The 16,954-nt window shown below is 38.6% G+C and overlaps 1 protein-coding gene across 4 annotated transcripts in view; it reads left to right on the forward strand.

The window, feature by feature from the left end:
* The window catches only part of LOC121860346 (sorting nexin-13-like), a 65,199-nt gene extending 53,401 nt beyond the window's left edge, over positions 1–11,798 (forward strand). For 2 of the 4 annotated variants that reach the window (XM_042357427.1, XM_042357426.1), the window contains exons 11-13: positions 632–793; positions 2,699–2,889; positions 11,320–11,798. In XM_042357427.1, coding sequence (XP_042213361.1) covers positions 632–793; positions 2,699–2,889; positions 11,320–11,478 — 512 coding nt within the window. In that variant the 3' untranslated portion in view covers positions 11,479–11,798. The remainder of the gene's footprint in view (positions 1–631; positions 794–2,698; positions 2,890–11,319) is intronic. The other 2 variants (XM_042357429.1, XM_042357428.1) reach the window with 1 other exon arrangement.
* Positions 11,799–16,954: the final 5,156 nt, after the last annotated feature.

Below are 16,954 nucleotides of genomic sequence, written 5' to 3' on the forward strand. Positions count from 1 at the left end.
TTTTCAGTGAATTTCTAGACTTAAACGCATTCTATTTATGCAAGCGTAAGTATTTTGGATGATGCAGTATCATCTGTGCTCCAGAGTGTTAAAGAAGTTAGAGAAGGAAGAGGACATGGGAGTGGTAAGTGATAACAAATTGTCACTTGAGGAACATATACATGGTCCAGTGAACATTACCACCACTCTGGGCTAGATATTTTCAGCAGGGGCCATGGAAACCCATGGATACTTGCAAATGGATACCATGATTGGTTAAATGGTGTACAAAATATAATTTGTGGATAGTCAAAACTACAGGGATTACTGTACTGTGTTTGTATTTTTGTACTCTATGAACCAGGTTGTTCTCATCATTATTATATTACAAACTTTTTGTCTTTCTTTGAATAAAATTTTGCGAACAAATATGATTTCTGCTCTAACTTGTAAAATTCTTTTGTGTGAAGTATGCTTAGTCAATAATGTGCTTGACTCTTCCATTGTTGATTGTGTAACCTTTTAGAGGTATCATCATTTTTATACTACTGTACATGTATTAGCTCAGCAAATTTTTCCCATAGGTGATTACATATGATAGAATTCCGTGCTTTACAAATTACTGTACTTGAATTTTAATCTTCATCCACAGGTTTACCCATGAATTTGGACTATCGCCATTTAGCTCGTGGAAAGCTGTTCCAGCTGCCATTGGAAGCAATATTAAAGAATAGCCTCACACTGGATCATTTTCTCAACTACATGGCTTCAATTAATGCTCAGCATTACATCAACCTCTACTTGAACATTGAATGTAAGGAATTTTTCCATCATTTTTTTGTAGTACATATACTGTACACTACTGTAATACTGTACATTGGTAACAGTACTTTATGATTTGGTGGTAACTTTGACGAGTGTGATGGTTGAGGAAGGGAAAGGTAAGGTTAGTTATCACCTTTTGGCCCTAGAACTTACAGGTCTGAGATGATAACAGGATTATTGTCTAGTGTTGTACAGTAATACCCCGGGTTACAGAAGGGATGCTTCCTTGAAAAGTTGGCTATAACGTGAACCCCATTTTCCCATTGACTTCTATTGCTGTATATAATTGGAGATCCATTACTAAAGAAAGTTTTTTGACAAAAAGAAGTAATATAAACACACGAATGAAATTTTTATTTTTTTTAAACATTTATTGATTATTTTGATATAATATGATAATAAACACAGTACACAAAGCACTTTAATTTAACTCACCACAAACGATGTTGAGTACTGCGTGAGGTGAGGTGAGGTGGTGCAATAGGAGTTATTGGGAGATGTAGCAGGCCCTACTGTTTTTTCAATCTGGCTAAGTTTATCTCCTGCATCAATCCTCCAGAAAACATAAAGTTTTATATCCAACATAATTCCTTTGTGGAACTCTTTTAGCACTTCTGCTTTCACTTGCACTTGATGGCCTCTTTCAACTCATCTTGAATATGGGTAACACACTGGACAGCCTTGAATAAGATTCATATACAGTATACCGTAAATTGCGGCGTATAAGTCGACCTCAAGATTTTTAGTTCAAAATTCAGGTTTAGTTCTATACTCGCCATATAAGTCAACCCCCCAAGGCCCAAACATAGGCGAAAGTGTGTAATAAGGCCACGCCACTTTCATCAAGACACTTACCGTAATACCTTTCAATATTTGATATGTATATACAGTATACGTTATATTATATAGTTCATACAAAAAGTTATCTTCGCAAGAACTCTGGTAAACACCCTCTATATGACAGATAAATAAATATCACTAGGTAACCTTCGCCGCCGGCTGTGTCAACACCCCACTTCCCTCTCGAACTTCCCACCACCTTCCAGCAAGGGTGAAGGTGGTTTAAGGCTTCAAGTTTTTATCTTATAAAATGTCACACTAAACTTAGCAGAATGTAACTTGTATTGCTGGAATCCTTGCAAGACAGTGAATAATTTGATATATACATTAAATATTGTGCAAAAAAGATAACAATTTTAATCCTTTAGTGTAGTACATTTGAGTACAAAGTGAGTACAGTAACATGTTGCTAAAAAATATGGCTTTTTCACAGGAAAAAGTCTGTATAACTATCCCCATTAGTCAGGATAATTTGTACTGTACTGAATTTTTTGTGTTTTTTATATCATTTATCGTTTTTATACATTTAGTGCATTCGCCAGAAGATTTGGACAATCGGCTATTCTAGACAGGTGGTCCATCCTCTTAGTCCGGATCTTCGAGGGTTGACTGTACAGTAATTCCTTGCCAACCACAGTGTGCTGCACCATGTGGGTCAAGGAGAGAGAAGAAAGGGGGGAGAGAGATAAAAAAAAAGAAGAGAATGAGAGGTTGACCAGCTGATCAGTTTGTGACCAACTCATGTTTTGACTTATTGTATTTTGTCTTGTGCCAGTTTGTATACTGTCAAGCACCTTGAGTGCAGCCTGTAAACTATGCCTTAATAAATTGATCACAAAAAAGCAAATTTGTTATGGGCAAATGTGTGAGTAGCAAGGCCCTTGTCTATTGTACAGTACAGTACAGTATTCTGTTTTGAGCTTAGTTTGATTGCAGCCACGTTGTAACAGTACCATATGCACATTGTAAATGTTTTTTAGTAAGGTGATTTCCCATAAATTTTTAAAGTTTTCTTCATCTTGGAACCATACATAAATGTTTTACTTTTTTGTAGGTTGGCGAACTGCAGTAAATGAAAGACTGTGTGCCTTAGAGCTGGAGAGATTGCAGCACCTGGAAGAATCAGAAGCCCAAGGATCTGGGATGACCATGCCAGATCTCTGTCATGACCACTTTTCTGCCCATGACCTTTCATCTCATAAGGAAGAAGCAGAAATGATTTATGAGCAATATCTTTCTGAAAAAGTATGTCAGATTCACATGTATTTGCATGTTTTTGTGACTGTGAGATTTCACTTCATGGCTTTATGAAGCTTCACTTGTGGTCCATGTATTAAATACGTACACACCTAATAAGGTGAGGTTTTGCCTTTAATTACGATAATGTTCTTGTTTCCTCTATATGTACTACAGGAATATTTTGGTTGTGTATCTGTGCCTACATTTTACTTCTTGTTGTCTTTCAATCATGTTACCAAAGTATATTCTCAGTGTGTATTATGATCTGCTTGCTGGCAAGTGTGCTGTGTAAATAATGTTGTCCTGTATTGTTTTGTGCTGGTGTTTAATTGTCTGTGCTGTATGTGTTGTTGTGTCAACTTGCTATATAGCTGTGTAGCAGAATTCATCTTAAACTGTAATGGCATTTGAAAGAATAAGTGACAATGAATGGAAGAGAGTTTGTGTTGTTCTTGATTTCAGTGACCTGCATCCTAGTGAGAAAGGACTTATAATAGTAAAAAGTAAATACATGTACAGTACAGGTATTCCTCATTTAAGGATTGTTTGCTTAGCGATATTTTAGTTTAAGAGATTTAACATTTTTAACAGCCCTTCTGTTTAACAATCGTCAATTTTCGGTTTAACAATTTTCGACTCGCTGGGAAAATTTGGGAGATAAGTCGGAAAAACTGAGGATTATGTGCTCCACGTGCACATCATTATAATACAGTAATGTAATGTGGCTTACCGTATATCACGGCCTATAAGACGAAATTTGAACATTAAAAAAATCTGCCCAAAGTTAGGGGGTCGTCTAAACCACCAAGTTTAAAATTCTTACCTCTTAAATATTGTGGTTTAGTGTGTCAAGAGTGGTGATGAAAACATCGTAAGCCACTCACAAGGTCTTACCACTAATTATTTTATACTGAAACTTACGTTTGGCAAGCTGGATTCAAATTAAGATTACCGGTATATTAAAATAATAAAAATGTATTATAAACCTGTCTAACATACCGTAAAAGAGATTTATACCCCTGTAATAAACACAGCTATCATCACACACCCCTCCCCACGCCCCCCCCCATTTGCCAGTGAGGAGACAAGAAAGGCAAAGTGACCGCGAGATTGGGCTATTTTTAGCCGTGGAGGTGGTCAGTAATGCATACCGGTATCGGTATATTTACTCATAATAATATTTATCTCCTATAAATAATTGATTTAAATTTTATTTTTTTACAAAGAATATTCAGTAAATGAGTGCATTAATTCTTGAAACTATCGACGGTTAATTACAGACGCTCAAGTGACGTCACTAGTGTTTACACTACACCAGCTGGTAATATTTGATGCCATTACTTGAAGTGAATTGGCCTTATTTTAAGTAACTAACTATAAATAAATACAAAAATTAAAAAAAGATCAAAACTGAGAAATAATATACTGTATGTATGTTGTGTTGTCAAAGTAAGAGGAACAATTGTGTAAGTACGTAATATTTTTTCACTCAAATCCTAATGAAACACTACTGGAGAACATTCCTTTGTCGCAAAACAGTTTATAAATTAAAGAAAATAATTACAGTGTGTTTAATATATTACAGTATATTATAAATAAATAAATAAAACAAATAATTCGGTAAATCTATTTAAAGTAAATGGAAAATAAGCAAACATGTTATTTACCAAGACCCTTCCGTCTGGCTCAGGGTGAGATGGAGGGGAGATAACAAAGCTATTTATAGCCCATCAGAAGTGACCAGTACCCTAATGCACCATAAATAATTCATTGAACATTCATTTTTTGTACATAGTATATTCAGTATATATATATATATATATATATATATATATATATATATATATATATATATATATATATATATATATATATATATATATATATATATATGTGTAATAAATGTATGTAGTAAGTACATACTGGTAACCTTTTTCACTCAAATCCTAATGAAACACCACAATTAGAATACGGTGGTTGCTGTTGAACCACATGTTGTATAAATAGTCACACCACCGAGACGAGGGAACACTCCCACCACGCTTCAGTGACGTCACTAGTGTTTACACTACACCAGCGGGTATAATTTGATGACATTACTTGAAGTGAATTGGCCTTATTTTAAAAAATCAAGGATGGTTGGTAAAGGACTACTGAGTCAGTGGGTAAGTGTCACATTTGGGGTACTGGTCTTATACAGCAAATAGAGCTCAAAAGCTACTTTTTAAATGGAAATTTGGGGGGGGCGTCTTATGCACCCCGCCGCCTTATAGGCCGTGATATACGGTATTAATAAAAAAAATACTGTATTGTATACTGTATACAGTACAGTATATTATAGTTTTATAGTATACAGTATACAGTATAGTCTGGGTTTACGTGGATATTTTATACGCGTTTGGCCATTTACGCTGCACCTGTCCAGACGCGCCAATTATTAGTTACGCGGTACATTCCTTAATTTACGCGGCAAGCGGCTGGTCGCTGACGTCACCAATGACGTCAGACTTGTGCCGATGACGTCGCGGACTGTGATTGGGCCACGTATCCTTACCACCCACGCACCCCCTCCGCCGCGCGCTGTGATTGGTCTATTTAACCTTGCCTGCCCGGTCAACAAAACATTACCGAGTTCTTCACCCGCCACCCACCACAGCCAGCCCAAGTCAGTGATAGTGATAGTGAGGATATGGACTTTGAGGGGTTTGACAAGGAGGCCCCGCTAGCCTCTGTGGTGGATAGTGATACAGGTGATACAAGTGATACAGGTGAGGGCCAATAATCTGCCCTCTGCCTCGGAACCAACCCCCCATCCCCGTGTGCCCAGTCATCTCTTCTACTAACGTAAGTGTTAAAAAAAATAAATATTATTGATATTTCTCTTAAATATTAATTGTGTGTGCATACCATCATAAAATTAAGATGTTATTTTTACTACAACGTACGTATTGTGTCGGAAAAAGGGTAGTCTGGCGGTCGGCCGAGTCTCTATTTCAATTAATCCCATATGTTCTGTTATTTTATTTACGCGTTTTGCGTTATACGCGGACCTCCATGGGTTTAATTGACCGCGTAAACCCAGGCTATATTGTACTGTATTATAAAACTATAAAATAGGAAAAAATAAAGAACATGGGTGTGTATGTGTGTGAAGGCAATGTATGTATTGAGGCAGTGAGCTGTAACTGTGGCCAGCCGCACTTTGCCTCCACCCTATGTGACGTCATGGCATACAGGCAGCAGCCACACACATCTCTTGAGTCAGCTTGGTGACTGCCCGGATGAACTGAGTCGTGCATATACTGTACCAGTAAATGTGAGGAATAAATAACAATAATAAATACGGTACTGTAATATGGCATAGAAATAAAAAAAATACAGTACAGTACAGTACAGTATTTTATAGTTTTACAGGCAACGATGGGGTTAGGGACCTAAAAAGCCATCACTTAGCAATGGCTTTTTAGGTTTATGTATTGATATTAATAACTTATGGGGGAAATAGATTCCGTTCCTTACCTCCTGAAGAGCCCAAACAAGCTTTGTATCCTGCTGCTATAGTGATTAAATATTGTCTCAATAGCTCAAGTAGTTTCTAAAAAGATATAAAATCAATAAATTTATACAAAATAATTTCATTTATCTCATATGAACATGTGTGTGTGTGGACTTGGCAGGTTGCCATGTTAGATGTCACTGTAACAACATTGCCTTACCTCTCCTCCAACCAGGCAAAGCTGTTTTATTGTTATTTTTCAACTCATAATTTTGATTAGATATTCATATTTTTATTAATTTTATTTTACTTTGTTACATGCACATACAATTGTTCATACAGAATGTGCAAAAAAATTAAAGAAATGATTGCAATAGCTCAAAAACATAAAGGGAATACAATTTTCTTACCTGCTGGGAATCATGGAGGGGGAAGGAGGGAACGGGAGGGGGGTGCAGTGTCATTATCAAAGGAGGGTCACTAGACTGGTGCCTGTACTTCGGCACCTCAGTTATCCAGATTTTAGAGCACCTGCAACTGCCTAGCTTATAATACAGATGGACAAATGGTGACCTAATTGAGGTGTATAAACTGGTCTTGAAGTCCGTAGAGCTCTGCGGAGATGTGTCTCAGCTGGTGAGAAGTATGTCACGGTCACTCCCTATGTATTGGAGCAAATTCCAAGATGGTGTCCTGCTATGACGTTGGAGTGATGTTTCCATTATGGCATTGATGATCTGTCCAAGATGGCGTCGATCATGTAGTTGGCAGGAGCTGGAAGATATGATGACCTAAGCGATGTCAAAGACAGCTGTCCGATAGAACCCAGGTGCACTGGGTCACCTGGCGGGTAACACGGTGGGTCACTGGGAGCAGCCCCTGATAGTGTTGACCAATTGTCGAGAGAGCGCTGAGCCAGATGTTGACCAATCAAAAATACACTTGGCTGAAGACCGGTAGGCTCACCCTGGGGTGGCTTAAGGCTGGGGTGCTGCCTGGTGTTGGGGTGCTGGGATGCTTCTGCTTGCTGGGAGAGAAGGCTTGTTGGCTTGTTATGCTTGGTAGTTGAAAATAGTTATGAGAACATCTTTAAGATAATGTTGCGAAGACGTTCAGGGTGTGGTAATGCTGTGGTGTAGCCACGTACAAAGAGATCAAATGTATTAAATCACTTATAATAATATAGATAGAAATTTGTACATCGAACTGGGACGTCACACAAGTGTTCCACTCAATGTGTATTGTTGCTCACTAAGACATATATCCAAGTGAAACAACAAAGAATATTAAACTTTAATCACAATCTTCAGTTTTTGTATAAAACACTGGTTTTTGATCAAAGATTCGTGGAGCCGCTGCCACCTATATGTTCCGGTTACCTGTGGAATCACTAATTAGAGGCAAACTGGAAGCAGCATTCATATATGTTTTTGGGATAAGTTTTCAAGCCCAAATGGACTTTTCTCCATTTATTAAGAAAATAAACTATTGCACAATTACTAGGATATCACCATAATTAACGCTATGAGCTGTGAACGTTAATAAGGGATGAAGCGTATATGTAATTAGCTTTATAGGCACACGTCTTGTGGGCGTGAGAGATAGGAACAGACTGGCAAAGGGCCGGCTACTCTATTCATGACTGTAGTCAAGAAATGAGAGTTCAGTGGAAATATACTGTCACATGTCCAATGAAATACTACTCATGGCTCATAGGAAAGTAACCATGTGTGATTTAATTCCATAAGCCTAAAGTATATAACCCACATTTATATAAGTATTACTGCCTGTTAGACGGGCTAATACAGTAACATTTCATTGCGGATATGTCCGTGGTCAGTGCCAGCCACCACCTTTTGTGTATCATGGATATGTCTGTGATTGGTATGGGAATAACAGTGCTGTAAAATTTTCAGACCCTCATAGACTGTTGCTCGGTCTAGTGCAATTTTCACAGAATTTCCCTTTTTTTAAACACTGAAGATTTTGTTTCCTTTTAGCTCTTTTAAACTCAGTACTATCACTTTGATGCATGTTTAAGGGCAATGTGGATTCAAAATAAAATCAATATTAAACAAAAAGTAGAGAACACCCGGCCTAATGCTTGAACCAGAATCACCATTGTTCAAAGTGTCAGTGACCACAGTACAGTATTCATGCCTTGTAAACAAAGTGGGAATTTAGGATAACACAATATCTTATCAGAGGTCAAGCATGGGATTTTTTTTCATGGAGAATGTATCTCCAGTTACATAATGGGAGTCAAATGTATTGCTAGGGTAATGTATAGTATTTATCATAGATGTTGGCTTAGTGTTTCATACTTTTTACTTTGTCACAAATCTCGTTCAGTTTCTTTAAGTACAGGTACAGGTATAAACTTATTATTGTATAATACTGTATATATTTTATTTTTTATGTTTATTATTGTCTCAATCATTATTTACACCAAAAAATTTAATTAAAATCATGTTTTGTACTACAGTATTTATTTTAAGATGTCTTGAGGTTTATATTTTCTTAGAAACAAATCTCAACTTTTATAATGGGAGTTTACGGGAAATTTTTCACTAATTTACCCCAAAATTTTTTTAGAGGTTTTCAGAAACGTAACCCTTTTGTAAATCGGGGTCTGCCTGTAATTGTAAAGTGCTTGCATCATGGAAAATAATAAGTAAGTGAGAAAGAAGTATATCTTGCTAAGGAATTATAATACAGTACACAAGAGGAAAAGAAAACCTCTCTGGACAGAAAAAAAAACAAAGCAAAGATAAACACAAAGAACTTTTTTTTTCTGCTTGAAGCTATTTTTTGTTATACAGTAGACACTTGCCATTCGCGGGTTTGCGATTCTCGATTTTGATGATTCGCGGAAAGCACATGGTGGCTACGGTGACTAGGCAGGCTTTTTCCCGCAGCACAACGATTCGCCCCACATAACATTTTGTGTTGTATTCTCAAAACTTTAGTGTTTCTGTGTGAAATGGCTCCTAAAAGACTGTCTAGTGTTAGTACTAGTGATGCTAGTGGAGTGAAATGTAAAAGGTAGAAATCAGTGATGACCCTGACAAAGAAAGTTTTATCATTAGATAAGTTAAAAGAGGGGACGAGTGTTGCTGTGGCTGGTCAGTTGTTTGGTAAAGTTATACAGTGGTGCACTAGGTAGTATAAGTTGCTATTTGTGGTTTTGCCAATGCGCCATTTCTTGGAACCTATCCTTCGCGAATGGCAAGGGTAATAAACACCTTACCAACTCTCCCTTTTTTCACTGTTTTTCTTTCATTCTTATTGCTTGTTTATGTTCTTGCACCTTTTTCTTCACAAAGCCTAGGCCCGTATTTACAGTTGACATACCCGATGGTCGGGCTGACCATTGGGAACCCGAAGCTCGAGTAGGGAAATATTTATTCAAGAACATGCCTTGGGCACTACGATGGGTTGGGATCCTGATCCATCGGGTAGGGCTACCAGCATGTGCAAATTGGCTGAATGACCCACTGTTACCACAACACAGGTGTCGAGTACCCCAATAATATTTCCTTCAAACAAAAAAATTTAACCAACACCAAAAAAAAAAGATTAACATCATATAACCAAACAAACATAAAATTGTCAAGAGGAAATCTATGGGATAAAGAAATTATTATTCTCTGGTGTTTGTGAAGTTTGTTTTGAAGGTTATATTTCACCGGGTGTTGGCCACACCGGGATGGCTGGCAGTTGTTGTGGCATGAGTCGGCTGTCACAACACGGCACAGGAAGGATCCGGAAATATGGTTAGCAATGAACATACCTCTGTCTTTTAAACAGGGCAATGCTTTAGTTAGCCTCATTCAAGAGAAGGGAAAATTATTCAATACAAGGCATCTGACCCCTGGAGCTGTGATAAGAAAAGAAATGCTTTGTTTGTTGATGCATGGCTGCACGCTCATGATCAACTGGGATTATTTATCACTTGTAAGTAACTGACAATCTTTGAATATGTATATGGATAACAAGACCTTCTTTCACCATCAAACTCATTTTCTATTAGTTTGGAATATATTCTATCTCAGTATATTAAAATTTGGAGGGTAAAAAAGTTTTTACATTAATCGGGACTGCCATAGGTCAGGTACCCCCTCCTGATGAATGGTTCCAACGGTCCTAATAAGAAACCCGATCCACCGGGACTGCCTTTGGATCTGGAGGTGTCTCTGAATAACCAAACGTGATAGTGCTCCCAATCGGTCGGGTGGTGTAATGACTGAATATGACCCTTTTATCACCCATCAGCAGGGAAGATGAAGACACTACTTACTGAAAAACAGTTTTGAATTTTAGAATATATATTAGATTACCCAGTGTTTTGAAGTTTGAAGGTTGCCAAATAACCAGAGGTAGGAAAACGAGATCTTCTCTCAGTATTGCTTGCATGAGTTACATGCCAGATACTTTACTTCTTTCCTGTGCATACTTATTACATCACCACCATTTTATAGCCATTGATTTATATTTTCTGAGATGATGCTGGGAGTTCTGATGGCAGTTGGAATAAGGAATAAGTAGATTAATGGTAAATATGTCATTGATGCATTGAAGGGTAAAGTATAAGATGGAGTACTGATGAAGTATGGGAATGTGCAGACAAAAATGGATCCAGTAGTGTTTATAATGAGGGAGCCAAAAGTAAGACGGAAGCACAGGTTGAAGGAGGATGTACAGTATATGAGAGGGTGTATTTGTGGACGAATTTACACTGATGTACTAAGATTAGGTTTTCTGGTAAAGGTTTTGCATGGTTCACCATGTTGGGTAACAGGCCAGAAGGTCTTTATGATGTACTGTACTGTATATTGAAAGATACTTATGTTTCCTTGTCTCTGTTCATAATTTTTCTTTTCATAGACTACTAAGAAATGTTGTACCAGTTTATTGAGTTTTTTTTATTTTTATGACAGGCAAGTCCAAGAGTAGCAATGGATGACAGCATAGTTAAGAGATTGATCCTTCGTATGCGCTCAGAGAAGGTCACGGAAACATGGTTTGATGAAGTTCAGACAGCATTATTTATGACGTTGCAGGAAGCAGAATTATTTTTACCTGCATTTAGAAGGTAAAGTCACAGATAAGTTTATTCTTGTAGTAATTATGTTTGTTTTTTAAATAGATAGTTTACCATATGTTAAGCCACATGTTATATACTTAAAATTTGCCAAATGATAATATATTAACCAGAAATTCACAGTTCTCACAATGACTCATTTAGGGTGGAAAATGTTGTGGAGGCCACTTGTTCAGTAAGTAAATACAGCAGTTTTCATAATTTACTTCTCTTACTTGGGATGAATTTGTCTTTAACCCTTAAGCCCTGAGTTAGGGTGCCGCTGGGCGTATTCCCCACTCGGGGGTAAATCGAGAAAAATCAACTTGTCCAAAAATAATTTTTAACCTTTTTAAATGATAAAAAAAAAAAAAATAAGATTGACCCTCTAGAAACTTCCCTGGCAGTGCAGAGGGAGGGGGGGGGGTGTGGGGAGATAAGGGGTCAGCTTGTTATGATGGCGAGCGCTCGTGGTCACCTGCACACTTAGCAGTTATTTTTAGCTTACCTTTGTGTCCGGGATTTCCAGTAATGCATATATTTACTGATCATAATACTTATTTCCAATAAATAATTCATTTAGAATTTATTTTATTTGCATTATTTTTCATAAAAACTGTTTGGCGACACACACTCAGTCTGTCGCCAGGCTGTCTGGCTGTTTTTGTGTCTGGTAGAGCAAGTAATGAGAAGAAATAATTATCAGAATAATAATTCCACAAATAAATACATTTATAACATAATCATAGCATTATTTTCCAGTAATACTACACTACTTTTATCAATATTACTTTGATACATGATAAAATGGACAAACAATGAAAATGAAACAAACAAAATTTTAGGAAGCTTCTCTGTGGCAGAGTGTGTGGGGCGTGAGAGGCAAATAGTAACACTGGAACCTGATAACCCGTGCTGGGCATTTAAACAGTGGCGGGAAAAGGCGCACATTCTGGAACGTCACCCGGGGCCTGCCGTTCTTGCGTTCTGGAATGACACCCGGGGCGTAAGGGTTAAAGGAAACAGTTCTTGTAGTTAATAAAAATACGGTAAATATCCTTTGCAAGTTTGCCATTTTGCAGCATAAATACAGCCTCAATTTCTATGGTTTCTAAGATATTTTTATATAATGTACTGTATGTACAGTCGGCCACAGGAATAAGTATACACATTGTAGCTGTAAGGTTCGAAAATGGTCTGGTAATGTTGAAACTGCACATCCTGATGCATGATGAAACTCAGCTCCCCCATTATCTCTAACTGTTTTCTGTTTCCCCTTCTTTATTCCTCTATTTATTTCTCTTCCTTCCTTTACAAATCCAAACGATCAGTAAAGAAAAGGTAGAGTAAGAGAAAAAGTGGGAGCTGGACGATAACTGCAATCCCATTCGGCAACAGGTTTCCTACCATTGGATACGATATATTACAGGGCGTACTTGTAATATAAACACAAGACACTAGTAAAACATTCACAACAAATGTATTTATAACATTTATGTAGGAATAAAACTTAAATTACAGGTCATTTTGTACTTTTGTCTGTTCTGTCCAGGACAGTGTTACCAGATATTTTGTCTCAAACACGAACCGTAGGTGTATACTTATTCTTGTCGCCGACTGTACATTCCACAATGAACAAATTTAGACCATAATTTCCAATTCCATGGTGCATTTCACTATATCAAGGATGATAAAGTGATTTACAGGCAAGAAATGTACAGTCTCTAGATGTATTATTGGAAAACAGAGCACTAAAAGAAACAGCTTTCTAAGAGGACAGTATAACATTGTGCCATATACAGTGGTCCCGAGGTTAACAAGCACAATCCATTCCAGCAGGTTGCTTGTTAACCGAAAAACTCGTTAACCGAAACCATTGTTTCAATGGGTTTTTGGGTAATTGGTTCCAGCTCACCGAAAATTGCCTAAATTCAACAAAAAAGGTAGAAAAGTACACTTACTTTGAGGTGTGTATGTAGAAGGATCCTGGGTGATGATGATGATGATGATGGGAATTAGAATGGGGGTGGAGGAGAAGCGAGAAGAGAAGGCATTGGGGTGGAAGAGAAGTCACCCCATGGTGCCATTTCACCCATAAAATTTTAGTTCTCTTGGTGTAATTCAAGATTATTTTCTTTAAATCAACACTGCACTGCATTATATGTTGTCAATATGTAAAATAAATTTCAAAATGACCAATAATTTGCTTGCAAACACAGAAAAAAGCATTTAGTTGAAGAGAGTCTCAAGCAAGATGTTACCTCCACTGAAAAGAAAGATAAACTAACACCTGTTTGGTGTGTTAACAGGCTGGATGGCACGCCAGAAACTAGTTTCTTTACCTTCACTTATGTTCAATAATTGTTAAAATGACTAAAAAAGTTAATATTAAACATTTAAAATTATTGAATAGTATAAACTTCTTGATATTTACTAAAATAGTAAGGAATTTAAGCCCTAAAACCGATTACTGTATTGGCGGACTAATACTACAGCTGGTGGACCGCCAAATGCAAGCGAAAACATGTTGAGGTCGGCTCGTAAAAAACTCGTTAATCGAGGGATTGCTCATTAACCGAAGTTAAGAATCTTATGGAAGGTAAATCGTTAACCGAGGCGCTCGTTAGCCGAGGGATCACTGTAGAGATGCAATCACAATGGCAATATTTCTTACCAATGAGTGATATTGTATATGTGAGTTTCACTGAGTCTCAGTAATAATACTGTACAGTAAGTCCTCGCTTAAAGTCAGGGTTATGTTCCTGAAAATGCGACATTATACGAAACAACGTCAAGCGAATCAACTTTCCCCATAAGAAATAGATAACATATGGGAGTTACGTTCCTGAGCCTCCCTTTGCCCCATGAAATACATTACACATACAGAAAAGAGTGCATGCATATACAACTACAAGTACTGTACTAAGTTTGTATGAGTACTCACCGATGGGCGGAGGTGTCTGGTGGGTAGTGAAGCGGAGGAGGCTGATGGCGGGAGCGGCGGAGGCAGATGGCGGGAACGGAGGAGGAGGGTGGGAGTGGAGGGAGGCGAGTCACTGAGACTCTGCGGCTGCCTCCTCCTCCTGCACTGACTGGGGTTCCTCCGCCGCTGCTTGCTCCTCCTCCTTTGAAGATTGCTCCTCTTTCGTTGTTGTTAGCTCCTCCTCTGCTGCTTTGTGCCCCTCCTCGGCTGCCGGCTGTTGTGAAGATGCTTCTGCCGGCTGCTGTTTGCTCCTCCTCGCTTGCAGGCTGTTGTGAAGATACTGCTGCTGCCTTGTGACGACGAAAAAATTAATCCAGCGTTGACTGCATAATGCTCCTCTTCTTCTTCTCCTTGTAGGTCTCACTGTAACAACCAAGACTATCATCACTGTTGTGTTGAATCGTTGAGCTACGTTCTCAGTTTGGTTCGTCATCGATGAAGATTTGCAAACCTTGCTAAAACATGTTGAATGATTCTGCCATCCTCTTGGAAGTTAGCGTTCGTTGAGGTTCTTCTTCTTCGTCATCTTCAACAGGACTGTGTTCTGTAGTTGTTGCAGATCTTCGTTGGTGAGCTCTTCTGTATGGAATGCCAGGATGTCCTCAATATCCTATGATTCCAGCTCATCAAAACCTGCCTCTCTAGCCAAGCTGAGGATATCCCTATTCACAGATGGGACTAAATCCTTGAATCCCGTAAAACTGTTGACGCACTCTGGCCACAATTTACCCCACACACCATTCAGACAACTTTCTGAAACTTCTTCCCATGCCTTGACAATGTTGTCAATTGCATGAAGAATGCTGAAGCCGTGCCAATATTCTTGGATCGTAGGTTTATTTTCTCCGTTAGTAGCCTTTAGCGATTGGTCCATGGTACGCCGTAAATAATACACCTTGAATGCGGCGATGATACCTTGGTCCATAGGCTGCATCAGTGCTGTCATGTTGGGAGGCAGGAATACAACTTTTACACTGTCATGCAAGTCGTCGAGATTGGGAGGATGAGCTGGAGCATTGTCAAGGATCAGAAGAATTTTAAAACCTAGGTTCTCCTTGGCACAGTATTTCATCATTGCAGGGAAGGCGTACACTGTTAACCACTGGCTAAATATGGCGCTGGTTATCCATGCCTTCTTCTTTGCCTTGTAAATGACAGAAAGATGATCCTTAGAGTAACCTTTCATGTTACGTGGGTTGGCAGCGCGAGAAATTAGCATAGGCTTCAGCTTGAAGTCACCGGCAGCATTCGCGTCAAGCAGTAGCGTCAAGCGGTCTTTTACTGCTTTATAACCTGGTGCTCTTTTCTCCTCCTTGGAGATGTAGGTCCTCTCAGGCATCCTCTTCCAAAAGAGACCAGTCTCATCCACATTGAAGACCTGCTTCGATGAGTAGCCTCCTTGCTGGATAATGCTTTTGAACTCCGGTGGGAATATCTCGGCAAGAACCGTGTCTGAACTAGCAGCTTCACCAGTCATCTTGACGGTGTGGAAATTATACCATTGCTTAAAACGTGAAACCATCCTCAGCTGGCCGTAAGGGTCTCTTCCTTTGATCATTCACCCTTTTCTGCCTTTAAGTCGTCAAACAAGGATCTTGCTTTACGCTGGATAACCATAAGGCTCACAGGGGCATTGCATTGATATTCTGGTCCTTCATCCACACAGCCAGCATCTTCTCCATCTTTTCAATCACAGAACTTCGAGCACGATTTGTCTTTGTTGCACTCAGAGAAGTACCACCTCCAGCACTAGCCTTAATCTTGTCCGTGTTGGTCCGAATAGTAAGCACCAAGAGCACCAGCAATGTCCACTGCACGTTCCCCTTTTTCGAAATCGGGTTAAAACCTCCATTTTCGTAGCAAGGCTAATGGTCTTACGTTGCTTCTTCACAACACTAGCATCAGTAGCACTTGATTGGCACTTGGAAGCCATTTCGAATGGTTAGAATACAGGATTACGAGCACAAACTCTTAAACACATAAGAATGCTGTGGAAACCTAACAAAGACTGGCGTCGCTTGGGTACGCTGTGAGACGTTCCGCAAGTGAGAGGTAATGCTCCAAGCTGATATAGCGTAGCGCGGCAAGACGAGAGATTGCTGTGCCATACAAAGTAGTCCATGACGCCGCAAAAACGACATTATATTGAGTAGTCGGGAAGTTAACCGAATTATTGGTATCTAAAGAGTAGTGATGTTATAACGAAACAACGTTAACGGAGGCAACGGTAAAATAGGACTTACTGTATTACTGTACAGGTATTTCCAAACTTTTTTTCCAAATAATAGCTGCACACTTTTGACTTTCTTCCCCACACCACTTTCTGTGAGACTTTCAGTATGATGTCTATGAACAGTAGTTAGTTGACAGAGAGGTATCAGTTAACAACACATGTGGTGGCAGGACACAGACTGAGCAGATATACAATAACTCCATGCATTAAGCAGCGCATATATTTATTTATATTTTTTTATACATTTATTCAGATAAAATAAGTAAATACATCTCA

Source organism: Homarus americanus, unplaced genomic scaffold (genome assembly GCF_018991925.1).
Source record: "Homarus americanus isolate GMGI-L3 unplaced genomic scaffold, GMGI_Hamer_2.0 scaffold48088, whole genome shotgun sequence".
Taxonomy (NCBI): Eukaryota; Metazoa; Arthropoda; class Malacostraca; order Decapoda; family Nephropidae; genus Homarus; species Homarus americanus.